At 42.6% G+C, this 18,075-nt stretch overlaps 1 protein-coding gene across 1 annotated transcript; it reads left to right on the plus strand.

The window, feature by feature from the left end:
• The first annotated feature begins 697 nt into the window (after positions 1–697).
• Positions 698–7,998, plus strand: LOC144106958 (zinc finger Y-chromosomal protein-like). Its single transcript, XM_077639923.1, has 3 exons — positions 698–973; positions 1,904–1,951; positions 2,010–7,998. The coding sequence occupies exon 3, from the start codon at positions 2,149–2,151 to the stop codon at positions 3,952–3,954; it is 1,806 nt and encodes a 601-aa protein (XP_077496049.1). The 5' UTR covers positions 698–973; positions 1,904–1,951; positions 2,010–2,148; the 3' UTR covers positions 3,955–7,998.
• The last annotated feature ends 10,077 nt before the right edge of the window (positions 7,999–18,075 follow it).

The following is an 18,075-nucleotide window of genomic DNA, read 5'->3' on the forward strand; positions in this document are numbered from 1 at the left end:
ATTCGACCTGTGACACTGGGGTTAGCAGCATAGCGCCAAAGCGATGGAAACATCGCGGAAAGGGAAAAGAAAAAGGCAGCAGAAACACGTACCAGCACGCACGGCGGAAGCAAGCAGATCGATCCGAGCTAGCACAATTAGAAGAGACGAAGAAAAAAAAACGCGAAACGCATTCGTGCCAGTTTCGTTCGAAGGTAGGCTAGATTTCAGTGTTCACTTCGTACACCACGTGGTTATGCGCTCTGGGCACTAAACTAGGGCGTGACATAAACAGCGCCCTTTTGGACTGTTTGCTTGACGCCGCGCACACGAGCTGCTCCCTCTCTAAAGCACGAAAGCGTGCGCAAAAGTTTCGCAGCAGTGTAAAAGCGCGAGGAAAACACTCGAGCTGAGAGAGCATAGCGTGCGCGTAGCAAGCTCCTCTCACAACGGCGCTGAAGCGCGAGCCAGAAGGAACGAGTGCGCGCATGCGAAGCTAGTTTCCTTCACGCGCGGGCGAGGCAACGCACACAAGTCAGTGGCGAAGCTCGTCATCATGCCCTATCAACTAGAAGGAGTCGCTCGGAGAAGACGCTGTTCACTGGCGTCCGCAGCGCCCTCTAGCCCAGGTTGTGTCCCACGGAGACACCCAGGGTAGTGTTCCTGGGGAGCATTTACAGGAACACTAACCCAGGGAGAATAGTCACGTGATCCTACCAGAGCGGCAGCAAGAGCGGAGTCAGGCTGGGCCCACATCGGATCCGACAGGTCGCTGCTAGCTAGCGATAGGCACGCTTGCGTCGCGGAAGTTCGTTCACTTAGCATCAAGAATATATACGGTGCGACTGGCTCACTACCAACACAAGAACCCTGCAGCCGTCCGTAGGAAGTGCCGAAGAGTATTGCACTGTTGAAAAATACCAACATGGCGCCTCAGGCCTAGTCTGCCCAGCTACAAAAGTGACGCCGCTACTCGCATTGACGCCGGAATCAGGTGAGCGGTCCTTTCAATCTTTAGTGCACAGTCAAGAACTGAAAGTGGGAGCTACGCAGAGCGACCGTCAGTTCGCACCTATGTGTAGCCATGGTACCCACCGGTGCCGAGAACCAGAGGACGTCTGTGCTCGTCCGATCTTTGCGCTGGACGGGGAACCATTTTGGGAGGGCCGCCGACTGATACCAACATGCCGTCCCGCTGCGGCTGAAGCCCTGTAACACATTGACGCTACGGGCATGTCCGTTGTTGAAGCATTACAGAATGTAATCGGAAGCGAGGAGCTGTGCCGGGGACACTATAAAGCTGAAAACCCGCCTTGGTGCATCGGCGGAAAGAGCTTGACGCTGTAGCGGGCAACACTGAGCAAGCTGCTTCGGTTTTCTTTGTTTTTTGTTTCGTATTGTCGCTCGCGGTGATGGCGACCCGCCGGGGTTGGTCGGGAGCAGCTCGTTGCATAGGCAAGCGGTAGCAGACAACGTTGAACTCTGGGAGCATGCTCGGTACTCAAATAATGCGCCGTGAATGCGGCAAGAGTTTGCAAGCGCGTGCTGGATCACGTTAAGGATTTTTCGGCGTGCATAAGCACGGTACGGAGCGGCTTCAGCGAGCGCGCGTTCTAGCTGTCCTCGTCCGGATGGTCCAAGTAGCCTGCGTCCATTCCACACCGCGCAGACATGTGGGCTGTATCGCTTCCGAGCAAAACAGTACCGCATGGCCGTTACCTGCTGCACTGCTGTTCTCATGAAACAGTAGGTTCATTCTCTGATAAGATAGCTTTGCAGTCCTTGTGACCTGCTGTAGGATATTTCGAGCCGTGCATGGATGCCTTCACCATTCGCGAATGTTGCTGTCTGACTGAACTTAATGAACTGCATTTTATTTATTCTCCCCTCACCCCCACCCCCTTTTTTTCTTCTCTTATTGCAGCCCAAATGCAAGACTTGCTGGATCATTGAGTTCATCTTGAGATAAGCTGTGAGTCTTTACACTGGAAGTGGTTGACTTGTGCCTGATGTACCTGGCGTCCTTACAGGGTTACAGAACACACCTTGCTGGCTGTTGTATCGTGAAGTGCAAGCCCGGCTGCGCCAACAGTAAAGTTGACCGCTTTGTCCCACGTTGCGGTGGTTGGAGACAGGACAGCAAGCGACACGAAGCCTGGATTCCACACCATGTCTAGCTGTAACTTCCATGCAAAGAGCAAAATTAATGTGGAAGAACATGAAAAGACAGTGCATCTGAAGCAGCGCTTCTATCGTTGCCAGCAGTGTAGCTATGTGTGCCACGAAAAAGGTCGTTACACTCGCCATATGCGTTTTCACAGTTTACCAAAAATCAAATGTCAATTCTGCAACTTCCAGACCGGCTACAAATGGAACATGGATCGCCACCTCAAGCGCCATAATTCAAAGGGGGCTTCGAAGGGGGCTAAATTCCAGTGTGTTCTTTGTAGTTACCGATGCAGCAACACTGGCGTTCTCACCAGCCACATGAAGCTTCACAAAGCAGATTACCGATCGCTGGACTTGAACCGTATGAAGACACTTTGTGAAAATCTCAATGCACTGCCTTCCAGGCCAGCAGTTGCCAAAAAGAGAGTTCCTGAGTCAGCAGCTGTAGTTGCACAAAGGTCTGAGATCTCGGCATTAAAGGACAAGCTGAAGTCACCATCATGCAAGAAGATATTCAGCTACCTTTGTGACAAATGCCCTGCCATGTTCAAAAGTCCCTACGACTTGGACACGCATAAGGCGTACCACAATTCTGCTCATCCGTATCCATGTCACCATTGTGACTACAGAGCCAGACACAAGGGTCATCTGCACAAGCACCTTCTTGTCCATACACCAGAATATGCAGAACGCCAGAATGGCTTTACATTAGCTGAGATTTTCAGCCAGCAGCCAGAGCCCGCCACCCCTCCTGCAGCTCCAGCTGCTGCTGATCAGATGTTACTTCTGGAGAAAGCTGAGACTAGTGCCTTTGTGGATGCTGGCTCTCGGAGCATGGGAGTCCAGTTGCACCGCTGCATTCGCTGCCCTGCAGCTTTTCAGAAATCAACAACGCTGAAGTATCACCTAAGTCTGCATGGTAGCGCAGGGGTCTATGCCTGCCACTTCTGCAACTATGCAGCCAACAGTGCAGCCAATCTGAGCACACACATGCACCTTCACTACCGAGGTGCACTGAAGCAGAAACAACTGCCCAAGATGTTTCGCTGCGACAAATGTCCTGCATCATTTTCAAGGTACAGTCGCTTTGAAAGTCACCTTACCCTTCATGGACGCAATGAACGATTTCGTTGCTCACACTGTGACTACTCTGTCAAGTTTGCAGTAAATCTCACCAAGCATCGTAAGCTCCATGAAGTCCTTGTGCCCGAGTCGAAGCAGCCGAAAGTAGAGCTTCCTGCACCACTTACAGTTACAAGCTCTCCTCAGCCACCTGAAAATGGCTCTGAGCCAAGTACTGCTGTGCCTTTGTTAGACAGTACACCAACTGCTGCCACACCAGCAGTTGTTGAAGAAAAGCGTGTGTACATCTGCAGCAAATGCCCGTACGCATTCCATCGGCGTGAGATTGTTGTGAACCATGTTCAGCACCATGGTACTTCAGAAGGACTGTGCTGTACTTTTTGCGATTACCGGTCAACACACATGTCAACTATACGAGACCATACAAGGTGTCATTTTCAGCCAATGCATCGCTACAAGCCTCAGGCTTATATGAAATACGATTCGTTCGAGATTTGGAGTACTGCCAGTGATGGAACCAGGACACTGGTGTTTCGAGATCTTGGTGATGAAAAGTATTTCCCTAAACTTGATACCAGTGAGGATGACACATTATTGAGCCCTGCTTCCACACCAGCCTCCTCTGGATCGTGTTCAGCTTCAACGGCATCCAGCACACCTCAGCTACAATTGAATAAAGATCTCAAGCCTGCAGTTTTGAAGCCTGTCAAGCGTGAGACATGATTTGGTTCTAGCAAGCAAGGAAACGCTCGAGGAGTTGATGAGCAATGTTGTGCTCAACGATGAAAAAGAAATGCCTCCTGGTTGCAAGACACAAGTAGTCAATATTGTAGTTTTAGATGGCACCAAACACGAATGAGGTTGGAAGACAAGTTGCACAAGCAGAACACAAGTCTGAAGGTGAAACTGACTTTAAAGATGATGGGGAGAGTGCACAGGATTTGTTCACTCGTGTTTTCAATCCTGATTCCATGCAATATAGTGGATGAATAAAATGTACAAGCCAAGATTCCATAGAATACGAAGATTTGGAAGATGAAAAGGATGTGCACTTTGAGACACTCAGTGAAGATCCAGATGTTGCTGATGAAGTTGAATGTAAAACTGTGGCGGAGGAGGAGGATTCAGTAGAGTCTGAAGCCCTAGCAGCAGATCCTGATCCAAATTTGAAAGCTCCCAATAAGCATGCTGAGCACACTGAATTTTTGGATATCACTGAAGCATCTGATGTGAGCTCTCTGCAAAGTGCAAGGACATATTTCTGCACAGTGTAGAGTGTGAAAGTGAACATATGACAGCAGATGTTCCTGATGGTCTAGCAACTTCATCTCTGGTTGCTGATAAAAGCCTTACAGCAGTAATAGAAACAGGTGTAACTACTGAAAGCGATACTTCGTGCCAAGTAAAGAAATTTGAAGAGAGCAAACCTATGTGCTCAAGAATTAATTCACAGGATCATCCAGTAGCAACATTTCCCGATGACAGCCCATGTGTTGGTGTAAAAGAAGCAGCTGTATCAAACTTGGCCAATAATTTTGAGCTGAAAGTTTGTGGCATTGAGGTTGCAGGGTACAATTTAGAGCCCGACACATGTAGCCGAGCTACAACACAGGATGAGTATGACCATTTCTCTGAGTCTAGTGTTCTGCAAAGCAGCTCAGGGTGCAGTTATATGCCAGTAAGCCAAGGTGTTAACAGCATAAGTGTTTGTAAAAGCAGTGAAGATTCTTGTACAGCTGAAAATGGTTGCACTCAAGATGGGGAAGGTACTGTAGTATTGCAGTGTGTCGTCAAGCTTGGGCGTCGATGCACATTGCCAGATAGCAGTGGAAGAAATTGAGGCTGACGAGATCAGCAAGTGCAGGCCAGACCCTGATGCAGTGTTGTGCATTGTGCCAGACAATGTAGTGGAGATTGAAATTGGCTCATCACTGCCCACCATTAAAGCGGATCCTGGTGGTGACACTGTACTTGTACTGCAAGAGGTATTTGAAGTGCAGTCTACTACAGCTCTTCAGCACACAGTATTTTTGTCCTAGAGCTAGACTAAGAATGAGGAATTAAACATTTACACTGGAGGCAAATCATGTAATTTGTACAGGGTGCTCCTACATCAGTGTTCCAGGTGTGCCTTTTGCAGATGTGTAATGTATCTATGGAAGGAAAATTACAGTGAAGATCTTGCAAGGCATGCACATTTTGTGTAGTAGTGGAGATTATGTGCAATGCTTTGTCACTTAATTGCTGCTCTTTCTTTTTTATTGTTGGGAAGATTTCATGCATTTTTTTTTAGCACAGCAAAGATAGCGTGACCACTTTTTGTGGACATTTTATTATGGTGCAAAGTTAGCACTTTTTATCACGGTAAATATTTAGTGAAGCATTTTTTTGTGGCCTGTTGTGCACAAATACAGTCATTGTTTTGATGCTTTATAGTTCAGTTATGTGTGACGGGATGACGTGTTGCACATTGTTTGTTTTATATAGCATTGTTTCGGCCTTTTTTATATGTGAAGTGGCTTTTTTGACACATACGTGCATGAAGAAAATGCATCCTTCAGTTTGGTCCTCTGTTTGGACCTTCACTCTGTGTTTACTCTCATCCTTGTAATTATATAACACTTTTTTGCTTTATGTTTTAGTGCTCATTGTCTATACATTTGTTGTCCGTATGTATAGAAGTTTTGTAGTTTGTTGTGCCACAGCTCCTTTTGTTAGTTAATAACTTACTCCTCTTTTCCTCTTTAATTTTCTGCAGCAAGTGCACTCTTTCATGTCTTCATAGCAGTGTGCCTCTTTGCGTTTTAAAGCTACACAGTTCCTTTGTATGTTTCAAATGTTGAATTGTACAGTAACCTGCATATTTATCTTGATAGCTATCAGAAGTTTTCTTTTGTACTACTAGCTTGTTTGTGCTTGAATTTCACATTCATTTTCAAGGCCTACTTTGTATCATAAAGCATTTTGTATGGTACTTGCCTGCCTTGTGTGGCAGAATTGGGAAGCTCAGCCAGCCGAGTGAACTGGTTTTTGCAGAGTTCGGGGTGGGGAACAGAAGCTGCGAAGACTAGAGGCACTGACGGTACAAGCAGCTGCCAGACCTTGCCAACAACAATAGTTTTCCATTTCCTGCTATGTGAATCAATCTTGTACACATTTTGAAAGCATTACTGTCCAAAGCAGACCTCCATATGTGATCTATTCAGGAAGTTTGAAAGCAAACAAACTAGTGATATAGAAGACAGAATTTACGGTAGGTGCCAAGATTGATTTATTATGTAATACCCATTTCTTATAGATTCAAAGTGCCACATCTCTCCCATATGTGCAGAAGCTTAATCGTTTTTTCCTGTTTATCTTCATAAAACCTTTTTTAAACCACTGTGCTATACAACAGCTTAGGCTAACAAAATTGTCAGCAGTACGACTTGGAGACCTTCAGCTACTTTACATTGCAAGTTTTTTTCTAGTCAAGTTGACCACATCTGGTATGTTGTAACAGGACTATGACATGAAACTTGTGATTGTCGGTTAATGTGTGCATTTAGTGCACAGTGTGTACATTTAAATATATGGTTTGTAACCAAAGCATTCTGAATCTGCCCCCTTCTTGTTTTCTTTGTTGACTCACCTTTATTTTGCTGCAGTGTTCAGTGTAACAGCTGCCTGTCTTTATGTTGGTGTTATAGGTTCACCATCATACATGCATTGTATGTGTAGTTATTGCTGGCCTTGTGTGCACTGTGAGTGTACACGGGCATATATGTAGCAGCGTTTCAAGTGAAAGGTGCACCACTTGTTTTAGTCAACAGTTGTTGATTTATTACCTCACTTGATTTGTGCTTGCATCTAATAGCACGAAAAACTAAAGAGAGCAGCATAATTGCTTCAGACATCATAAGTGCTGCAGAACTTTAGTTTGGTGGCAGAAAGGACCTTGCCACTTTCAAGGGCTCAATATTTCATGGTGAAGCTGGTTCCACAAAATTTTTTGTGAAGACCAAAAACCTTGTAGACAGACTGTCAAGGCTGTGTGTTTCACAATTGATATAAAGGCATCTTATTTCTTTTTATGCCACTTTGTGCAAAATATTGCAGCTTGGCTTATAGGCAGCTTGCAGAGAGCATGCTTTGATGCCATGTCCTATGCCGCTCGGAGGCTTTTGAGATATCAAGGTGACCAGATGCAGCTCATTGTCTCAAAAGCCCATATAAGTAGTGTGGCTTCTGCCAAGAAATAGCCTAATGAATGCAGAAGTGTTTGCCAATTTGGTGGACAGTTTTGGTTAAAATTTCATGCTTATTGAAAAGTGCATGACCTGGAAACAAGGATAATGTGCAAATAATAATGACCAAAATATTTTCAAAACGATTGAAGTTGACTGAACACTGGTTAGGACATGTAAATGCAAAATACAAATGTGCCTTGTTACTCAAGTGTGGATGAATCCAGAGACTGTGCTTAACCTTTTGACACGCTATGTACACAATTGTGTACAAAGCAAACCTGCAGCTTTTCTTGAGAGTGATTCCACCTAGCAGTGATTTCTTTATTTCAGATGAATTTTGCATCTTTCACGTGGTAAATAGGGTGGTTTTTGTGCATAATAGGGAATGCAGTAAATACAGTTTCGTGAAACAGTGAGCACGGTAGCACATCATCTGCCATTTTTGTGAAGACATATTTTGCCGCCAATAGTAAGATAATTTTTTTTTTCCAATTTCAAGCATGATGTGCACATTTGAAATAGAAATTATTGCCACAATCCTTCGGGTGTTTACTTGATAGGTCACAGCATTTTTATGGCACTATTTCCATCAATTATGACACTTTATGAAATTTTGCACATCCCTGGAGTAAAATAACTACTAGTATTTAGCGCTGAAAACTAACAAATGATCTTGTTTAATGCCTGAATACACTATTTAGGCAGGGAAATGTATCTCTTCAACGAAACAAAAAATGGTGTTCCAAAGGGTTAAGCCTGACAACAGTCTCGAGCAGTTGAAGAAAAGCTGGTTGAAAGTGAAAGCTGCATCTATGCAACTGGCTGCCTTTTGCACCAAAAGCTTCACTACGCTAGGTAGTGTAGCCACTCCTCACGTGTCGCTAAATTTGACCGTTAAATTTGAGCCAGAGGTCATGCTTTCACAAGGTTGAGGTGTAACCGAGATGAGATCTGAGAGCTAATGCGGCCTTTTCTTTCGTCAAAAATGTTTCTTTCCTTCAAAACACATGCCTTCACATTCCTCCATGTAAGCAGACTTAAGTGCCCTCAGTTGCGCTTCGCCTCCATAGAAACGTGGCCGCCGCGGCCGGGTTCGAATCCAGGTGCTCCGGCTCAGTAGACGAGCACCTTAACCACTGAGCCGCTGCCACGATGGGCACGCTGCCTATCCAGTGTGCAGAACGCACTCAATGTTACAGACTCCAAGCCACGTCTGCTTGCCTGATACACTACAGCTTTCGCTCTCTAACCAGGTTCAGCAGTAGTTAAACCGCACCTAATTTTTTTGGTAGCACAATCTTACAACACATGTACACAAGAATGGGCACTTGGCGTCAGTTGCACAGTGACATGGCTGCCAATTAAGGAGCAAACTGCATGGTGCGAGTGAAATCAGAGGACACAGTGGGACTTCCACATTGCACATCCATCTTCACTGCAGAATGTTACACAGTCTGTGTGACCACAGAAAAAATAGTAAATGAGAACCTAAAAACAGTGTTATTTACAAAGACTCCTTAAGCATACTTACAGCTCTCCACTCTAAAAACGTAGTCACTCCTATACTTCGTGACATCATACAAAACAGTAAGAGCCACAGCTCGAGGACGAAACATAAAACTGCTGGGTCCCGAGTCATGTCGGAATAAAAGGCAACGAGAGACCAGAGTTGTGCACTGCTGATACTCATGGAAAGGAAATAAAGATGTAAACATAGCCTTTAATGATTGCATAAAATTAGTACAAATGGAAATTAAGGAAAAATGGCAGTCAGCTCGGAAAAGCGAAGTGAATAATAAACCACACTTGAAAAAGCCAGTTCTAGGCGAATTTAACTCACGTGTGCACCAGGAATGTTTCAAGGAAGTGATTTTATGTCCTCTTTGAATAGGCCACATGCATCATATTCACAGCTTCCTGCTAACAAAACAAGACAAACCTGTTTGCGAAGAATGCAGAAATGGTCTTATGGTTAACGACATTTTATTTTCTTGTGTGAAACTGGAAAAAGTAAGAAAAAAGTACATTACTCAATTTTATAATGAATTCATTGCTTTTCATCCGACACTGCTCTTGGATGATAATGCCATTGTTCATGCCCTCTGTTTTTACCTTTTCTAAAAGAAGCAGGCGTGCTTGAAAAACTCAGTTTTGAACCACTGGTTTGCTTTACTACATACATGATACACCTCAGCCACTTTCTCATCCCTGAGAAGAAGGCTGAGGTTTTTGATTGATTAGGAGCCTAAGGATTCCTGCCCAGCCAAGGATAGCTGCTGAGGCTAACTGAGCTCTCTAAGGTTTTTACCACTACCCATTCTCAAATTTCTTTTCCTCTGTAATTACTAGGCAGTACTATCCTTAGACCATCTACACCATCGATGATCTTTCACACTTCTAAACATTCTACAAAAAACTTAATCTGTACATTGAGCTTGGTGCATGATGGCCTTAGCTGCCAATGTGCCATAAAACCCAAAACAACACATAAATATTGAGAATAATTGGAGGTTGAATTATGCATTGAAACTGTTTAGGCATGTACTTTAGAAGGATGGATAGCTGGGCGAGTTGGGTCTAGCTGCGTGACACCACAGCGCTCCTCTGTGGTATCTCTTTATTTTGTGCTTTTATCTGTTTCAGCACTATACCACCCTAAAAGTACTTGTATAGATCTAGAATATGCCATTTTTAAAAAATCGAATTTTCATTGTTTTTTATCATTTCAAGACCTGCGTCTCCCGTTAACAGTAGTTTTTAACGTTTCAGAAAGAATTAGAACTTGTAAGGACCTTGTACAAATGCTTTGTCCAAGCAGAACTAAATGAAATGTTTCAATGCTACATTAAAAAATAATGGTTCCAGCATTTACTGCAGTTCCATCACCTACTGGTTCCATCACCTGCTGGTTCCAGTAGGTGCTGAGAATGTGTTAATATCCCAGTACTACTGGAAATAGTATGATCCCAGGGAGAAGTACCAGAAAATTTAACTCATTAAATCTGGAACTATTTATTCAATGTCTAGCACTTATAGTCAAAGCAATTTAGCTGCAAGAATTTGTTAGTTGAAGAATATTATTACCCCTCAAACAAAGAAGAAAGTGTTCCAAACAGAACAGCAAAAAATTAATTTCCTAGAACCGGTGCAATCAACAAAAAACCAGTAGGCACCCTGTTGGGACCACTACAGCCAGCAGAAAACCATCAAGTTACCTACTGGCACCAGCAGAAAACCAGTAAGCACCCTACTAGAACCAGTACAACAACCAGTGGAACACCAGAAAACCAGTTAGCACCATACTGGAACCAGTACAACCAGTAGATTTCCTTCTGATTCCTACAAAATCCAGTAGATGCCCATTAACAAATTTTCACCTGGGTAAGCTGTTTGAATAGTGTGAGCAGTGAAAGTGCAGTGGGAATTGAACCTGCTTTAGGTTCAGGATATCCAGTATAGTTACTATCTTTATACAAAGCATTATCTTCATACTTTAGATCATCAAGTCATCAAAGCAATTCAACAATTCTTGTTTTTCTGCTTTTCTTCTTTCAATTTGTTTCTACGGTTATAGCCTTATGAAACACAAAATTAATATGAAGAACTTGGTGAGTTTGAAGGCTTCCAAATTTTGCAGAAAACAGATAACAGGCATCAAAGAGTGAAGACAAGCACATTTTCTGCTCTTGTACTGCCCTTACTTTGTTTTGACAAATCTCCGTGCTCTAAAAACATGAACAGCTGCAGTGGCCTGCATTTGATGCCCACCGTATGGCTGATGCAAGGCGATGCAAAAAGCTGGTACACTATCCAACAAATAAACACTGCGGAAAAAAATCACAAGCTTTAAGTAACAGAATAGGCTCTCATTGCACACTCAGAAACTGCAAGGCACAACATTTATGTGGTCTTGTAGAGCGCAGCTCTCAAGCGCCCGTTCATGGGTTGAGCCACGTCGCCGCCGTCGGTGTAACCGAGCTTGCACTGCACATTGCACTTCGTCGTCTTCTACAACTGACACTGCTACCGGACTAATTAATATATGTATTCTCACACCCTGTCACCTTCATCAACTAATACTACTATCGAACAAATATCGCCACCAGACCAGCCAATGACCCAGCAAAGCAAAATTATGAGCTTAAAAATCTGAGAAACCTACACAGCTGCGTTCATATTTCACATTGGGCAGTATCATAACCATGCTAAGGATTTTCTGTCATTAAATGACTTAGCTTCTTTGCATGCCAAAGCTTTCATACATAGACAAAAAGATAATGTCATAGTTACATACAGCTTACTGTTTGGTTGGTTGATGTTGGTGTGCAATATATGAAATGCAACGATGTCTGTGTTTCACTGCTCCTTACTTCGACCACTGTCTTTACTTCTTATGACCTGCATTTTTTAGAGTGATAGCTCTCCTCAATGCAAAACTCGAATTTCAGTCTGTATGTATATAGGACAATGAAGTGACCTTCGAACTTGGCCTTAAGTCAGATGCCGAAGCATACATTGACTATGACCAATGTCTCTAGGCTGAGGAAGAATCTAATGACAGATATTCTGTTTCAAAGTTAGCATACATTTCTTATCTCCATGACAGTTAATAAAAAGCACACTATTGAAAAACGACACCTTTGATAAAGACATTGAGCAAGAATTTAGAAAATGCATTTATAACTAGCAAAATGATGGGCACTGGTTTTTTATCAGGGCAAGATCACACTAACACACAATTTCTTTTTTAGTAGCACTTCTGAGCCAGATCTCGAAGCTGCTGCTGTCATTGACGTGCACAGTAATGCAACTTTCCAAATCATGCCAGCACCAGACTTTCAGAAAAGAAAGAAAAGATCTGAGGCATAACTTAATCTGCAAACTACAACAAACCACGAATTTTAGACTTCACAGATGTGGTACACTTTTAACAAATATAGTAAGTGAAAAATTGGCTTCTGGTTTGGTTGGTTTATGGAGGTTTAACGTCCCAAAGTGACTCAGGCTATGAAAGATGCTGTAGTGAAGCGCTCCGGAAATGTCGACCACCTGGGGTTCTTTAACCTTGCATTGCTACCGCACAGTACACAGGTCTCTAGAATTTAGCCTCCATCAAAATTCAACCGCCTTGGCCGAGATCGAACTCGCATTTTTCAGGTCAGCAGCTCAGTGCTATAACCACTGAGCCACCGCGGTGGCTGAAAACTGGCGCTTGGTTGTAGATATGTATAACATGCATGGATATGCCAACCTCATCAGCAATGAGGGCATTACTTTAAAATAAGGTTTCCTAAATAATGCTTGGCTGTAATTTCAGTGTGAAGCCAGTGGCAGAGCTTAACCTTCCTGCTCATTGCTGTACATACCCCTAAGTTCTGGAATCCACTAAAAGTGCTAAACAGTGCCACAGCCAATACGAAAACTGACAACAGCCTATAGAGAGAGAAAAAGAGAGATAAGACCCCAGAACACCAGCTATAAACTATATTACAAAAAACAACCAAGAATAGTCATTGAAAAACACACATGAAAGGTAGGAATTGAGCGACCACTGTCAAGAGGCCATCATAAAACATTCTATTTTTGCTATTACAGCAACGATATAAGAATGCAGTGCTTGTTGCATTAAACATATTTTTTCCCACCCTCTGCAGCACACTGGTGAGCGGTAAAGAATTTAAATTGCAGAGACCTGATTAATAAAGCACAGGAAAAGAGTGTATATTTTCCAATTTCTTAACTCATTTTGTTATCGGCAAAGAAGATAGGACACCTTGGTAGAGTATGTGAGCATCCGTGAGGTGACAGCCTGGCATAGGCTCGAGCAGCACCAAACAGAACAGTGTGCATACTGCATCAATTCTGTATAACTTCATCAGGCACCAAACCATCCATTACCTGCATTCGAGCAAAACAGGATTGTGTCAAAACATACTTCCTCTCTGAGTTGATTTACACTTCAAAGCAGGATACAGGACCCAACTTTTGGCTAGAGAAAGTGCAACTTCTCTGACACTCCGGAATTTTTTTTGTAAAGCTTTGATTACCAAAACATAATATTGCAATCTAGTACCGTGATTTTGGCTACCACAAGGAGGAAATAGAATTGTGTTTAACATGGTTCTAACTGCTATTGTGAACAGATATAGCATATACTTGATCTAACAAAGAATGCTTGTTACTGATTCCCTTGAGCATCATACAATCAAGCCCCCACATATTGAACCCAGATATATTGAATTATTGGCTACATCGAACATACAGATTATCCCCTTCAAAATCCCATGCAAAGGTACTGGAAAGTTGCCTAGTGTGAACTCCAATTTCGCCAGTCATTCAATATATTAAACGATGCACCGTGTCTTTTTAAGTGGCCCTTCTTATGGCGCTCTTCGGTCAATTTTCGTGTGCAGAGATGGGTCAGCTGAGTGTGGCTTTCGGCACCTGCTGGCAACCGAGAAACAAGGTGAAGGTGGGGTGTGCTTGGGGGTGGCATTTGGTCTCCTGTACTTAATTTCCATGCCATGTTGCTGTCATTCAGTGAAGCCAATTTGACTAACAAGAGCATTGATGGCTCTAGCCTGGCCTGCTTCGCTGCCAAAGATGTTGCAAAAATCAGCTGTATTTCAATTTTAATGAGAGTATTATATTTATAGTGTACTCGTAACACGAGCAGATATTTATGATAGGCAGTGGCTAGTTTGAAATGATGTGAACCAGGGTAAACCTGGCTATGCCCAGGCAGCAGTGTGCTGCCAGCACGCCAGCGGTAGAACTTCGATGCAAGAAGTGTGTCCATAGCATGGGTGTAAAGTATTCTCGCTTGAAAGTTAGAGGTAAGCTTGTTTTTTTCATTTATTATACAATCGAATTACAGATATATTGAACTACTTCATGGTCCCCTTTGAGTTCGATATATCTAGATTCAACTGCATACATTACGAAGCACATCAAGCATGAGTGAAAATATGAGTAGAATGAAAAATTCAAACCAGAACACAGGCTTTCAGATACATCTGCAAAATGTGTTGTGCCTTTGAATTTGTGTTAGCGACATGAAATAATGAATACTTGCACTGTAATAAAAATTGCTAATTTGTTTAACATCACTGTTAATATTTTCATCATTACTGCCAGTCATCTAATCAAGTCTTTACATTTAAGCTAACTATGCACTGCACTCATCAGACACATTAAGTACTGAATGCTATAGTTCCTGTATGTAAATTCATGCGGATCCTTCTCCGTCGGATGTCTGTAAAATGTCAGGTTCAGAACACTGCACCAGTCCATGAATGAACATCTGCATGACTTCTGCTGGAGCAAACAACCCAGATGCCAAAATTATGTCCAATGGTGGCACCATTGGTGTCTGTTTTGGACATACGCATTCGGATCTTTGTCGGACATCCGTCAAAAATTTGTGGTCGAGTGGGTTTGTATAAGGGCATTAAAAATTTTCTCACACATTAACATTAAGCATATGAGTACTCCCTAAAAAAGGTAAATAAATCTGTAAGTGCATTGTAGAAACACTTGCTCAAATAACATTTACAGGTATTCACTAGCAATAAGATAACTATGATTAGCAAAATTAAAGGGACAATGAGGACAGATCAAAGTCTGTATTGATAGGAAACCACTCTCCTCGAAAACTGTGCTTTTCAAATCTAGTAAAGTGCAAAAAACAAAATACACGTGACACCATTCCTGGCTGGTTGTGCACGTAAACTATGTTAACACTAATTTTTGGGCAGAGAACTCAGAGGCTATGCTACACAGCCATTCTCTTCAAAAAAATTACAACCAGCTTTTTATGGCATAAATGCCAGGTTTGAACGAAGTGTTGGAAAAATTGTTGAATACGATTTTCTCAGCCTTATATAAGTGCGTCGATGGCCATGAGACATATGTTAACATACCACCCAAAAAAGGCAGAGAATCAATTTTTGATTAGTACATCATTTGATGGAGTTGTCCTCTGTGCCCCTTTCATCAGGCAATATTGGGAACAAAAGATACCAGGACTTTTAGAAGGTTTACAAGACAGCCTGGAAAACAACCCCATTGTGAAATATGGGCATCACCACTCACACTATATTAATAAAATCAGTGATAAAGTAGACACTGTTGTACAAGTGACCCTAGAAACAAGAAATGGACAGGTGAAGTGCAGGATTTCAGTTCTGAAGTGAGTGGCTACCAGATGATGAAATGATGCACCCTGCTCCCATGCATTGCATAACTCCTGATCTCTTTGATGGCATCTATTAACCTGAGCAGACTGGTCACTTCATTGCACAATCTATTTTCAACATATACAGACACCTTCATGACTAGTGTGTGAAGCTGCATCTCTGGGAACCTTGGGGATACTTTAAGGTGGAGTTTGAATGTTGGAAAGACAGAAAAATCATGAAATGCCTGGAGAGCAATTGCTCTTCTGAATAAAAAACAATGATACTTTTGGTGAATACTAAAGCAAACATAAGTTTGTTGCAACTATCTGGGAACTTGAAGGGTGTGCCACATCTGATTCCAAGAGAGACTAACATTTTGCACTGTGCATCCAGGACACAAAGCAAGTAACAGTGCTTGAACCACAAATGCAAGTCCATTCCAAACAATATTGCATTGTAATGCTAAAGACAAGACTTGCCAAACATAATGAAAAACAGAATAACAAGCGCCCATACCACATTTTATACTATGGCCGCAAAGACTAAACCTGCTAGTCTAGGTGCACTCATTCAAAAAGCCTCATAAAAATACTGCCACAGTCCAAAAACTGTTATTACATTGTCACAAAGGGATGACCACTGAATTTCTCCACTCTGCAATACACCAGATACCAAGGCCATCAGACATGCTATGACTGCGTCTTACAACAAATAAGTGGCCAGTCAAGATGGACCACAGTTCTTGTGAACTAGTTTGTAAATCTTTGGTGTCTTCTTGCCAGCCCCAGTGCCTGGAAAAAAATTAAATGCACCATTTCTATTGAAGACAAAATGTTATGAGCAGCTGACCTTCAATGTTCTAAGAATTCAACATGGACATTCTCGGCACTCTCATAAGGCAGATTCACTAGGTGGAATGAAAGAACTTCTAGGGACTTCCAGTAAGGCAGCTGTGGCTACTGAACTTCATGGCTGTTCAAACACTTGCACAAGAGCATGGCACCACTGTGGAGTGCAATTTTGACTATTCCCTTATGGAAAAGCAAACATCGCATCCCTTTTTGCAACATTCAAAATGTGAGCTAGTTCACGCTTAGTGGCACGATATATTACAAGCACGGTCTCTTCTGCCTCAAAGAAACATTTACAAGAAATTAATGTTGGCCTACATCAATATATTACCGAATTCTGGCATCTGTTATTTTAGCTAAAAACGGAGGTTTCACACACGAGCTAGAAGTGGCCAAAAAATAAGAACGGCTGTCAATATCACCGGCCAACTTTCGAAGAACTGTGGTGTATTAACACTGCTTTTTGGGCACAGATCCAAGAGGCTAGGCTAAACTGCCATTCACTTCAAAACCCTCCACCCTCCAGAAGCACCACCCATCCAAAACTCCACCCTCCGTAAGCACTGCCCATCACCACCCACCCACCTTCACTGTGTAGAGGGGCTCTGCCCACAACCCAAACCACGTTCGCCCATCTCCACCTCCTGAACATTTCCACCTAATACCCACCCAATCATGATCACCTTTCAGAAGCCTTAAGCTGCATGACGCAGCACTAGAATGAAAAACTGATGGCGAAATCCAATTGACAGATAAAATGGGTAGGCAATAAATGTAAAAGACAACTTTATATTCAGTACAGCATATGCTGCTTTGTCTCATCACATCGTAAAGTTGCCTGTGCATTTTTTTATGGATGAATTTTGGACAGTCCTAAGCTTTAGTGTTAGGCAGAAGTGTTCAAAAGGCACTGAAAATGATTCACTGAGTGCTGAATTTGTCAAATGGAAAGCGAACTTAGCACCCCAAAGCACTGCATGCATTTGGGTGCCTAACGAATCCCAATTTTTGTTATTGTTAACAATACAAACTACTAATTATCACCCAGCAATAATATGTCATCTTATTTAACAATAAATGCAATCACACTGTCTATATACCACTGCAGTTCTAGCAATAACAGTACTTATCAAGGTACACCCCAGCATGCAAAAAATGTTGCCACATTCCTGATTCATGAAAACCGGTCAGTCAAAAGTCAAGATGGCAGCACTGATTCGAGTATTCCTAGTCGCCAACTAAATGACACTGCACATAAAAAGCACTAGGATGGTGCTAAAAATGGGGTTATATATTTTCCTTGTCTTCAAACAAGCTAAATTGGTTTTCCCATTGTTTGAAGATTAACAGACTTTATGGAGATGCTCTTCAACAAGCAACCCTTGAACATGAAGTCTACAAGCTAAACACCATCTCTGGAAGCCATTTGGCCTATTGTGTCATGTTGCTCGTTACGGTCCCTGGTAATATCTGTTTAACTGACACCACTCACCAAATAAGCTTTTTTTGAGCCCATGCAAGTATATTTTCAAAAGGACATGTGCAGCAGCCTCGCAAGGATATTTAAAGCTGCAACTTTAATGC

The sequence above is a fragment of the Amblyomma americanum genome, chromosome 10, assembly GCF_052857255.1.
Source record: "Amblyomma americanum isolate KBUSLIRL-KWMA chromosome 10, ASM5285725v1, whole genome shotgun sequence".
In the NCBI taxonomy this organism is placed as follows: Eukaryota; Metazoa; Arthropoda; class Arachnida; order Ixodida; family Ixodidae; genus Amblyomma; species Amblyomma americanum.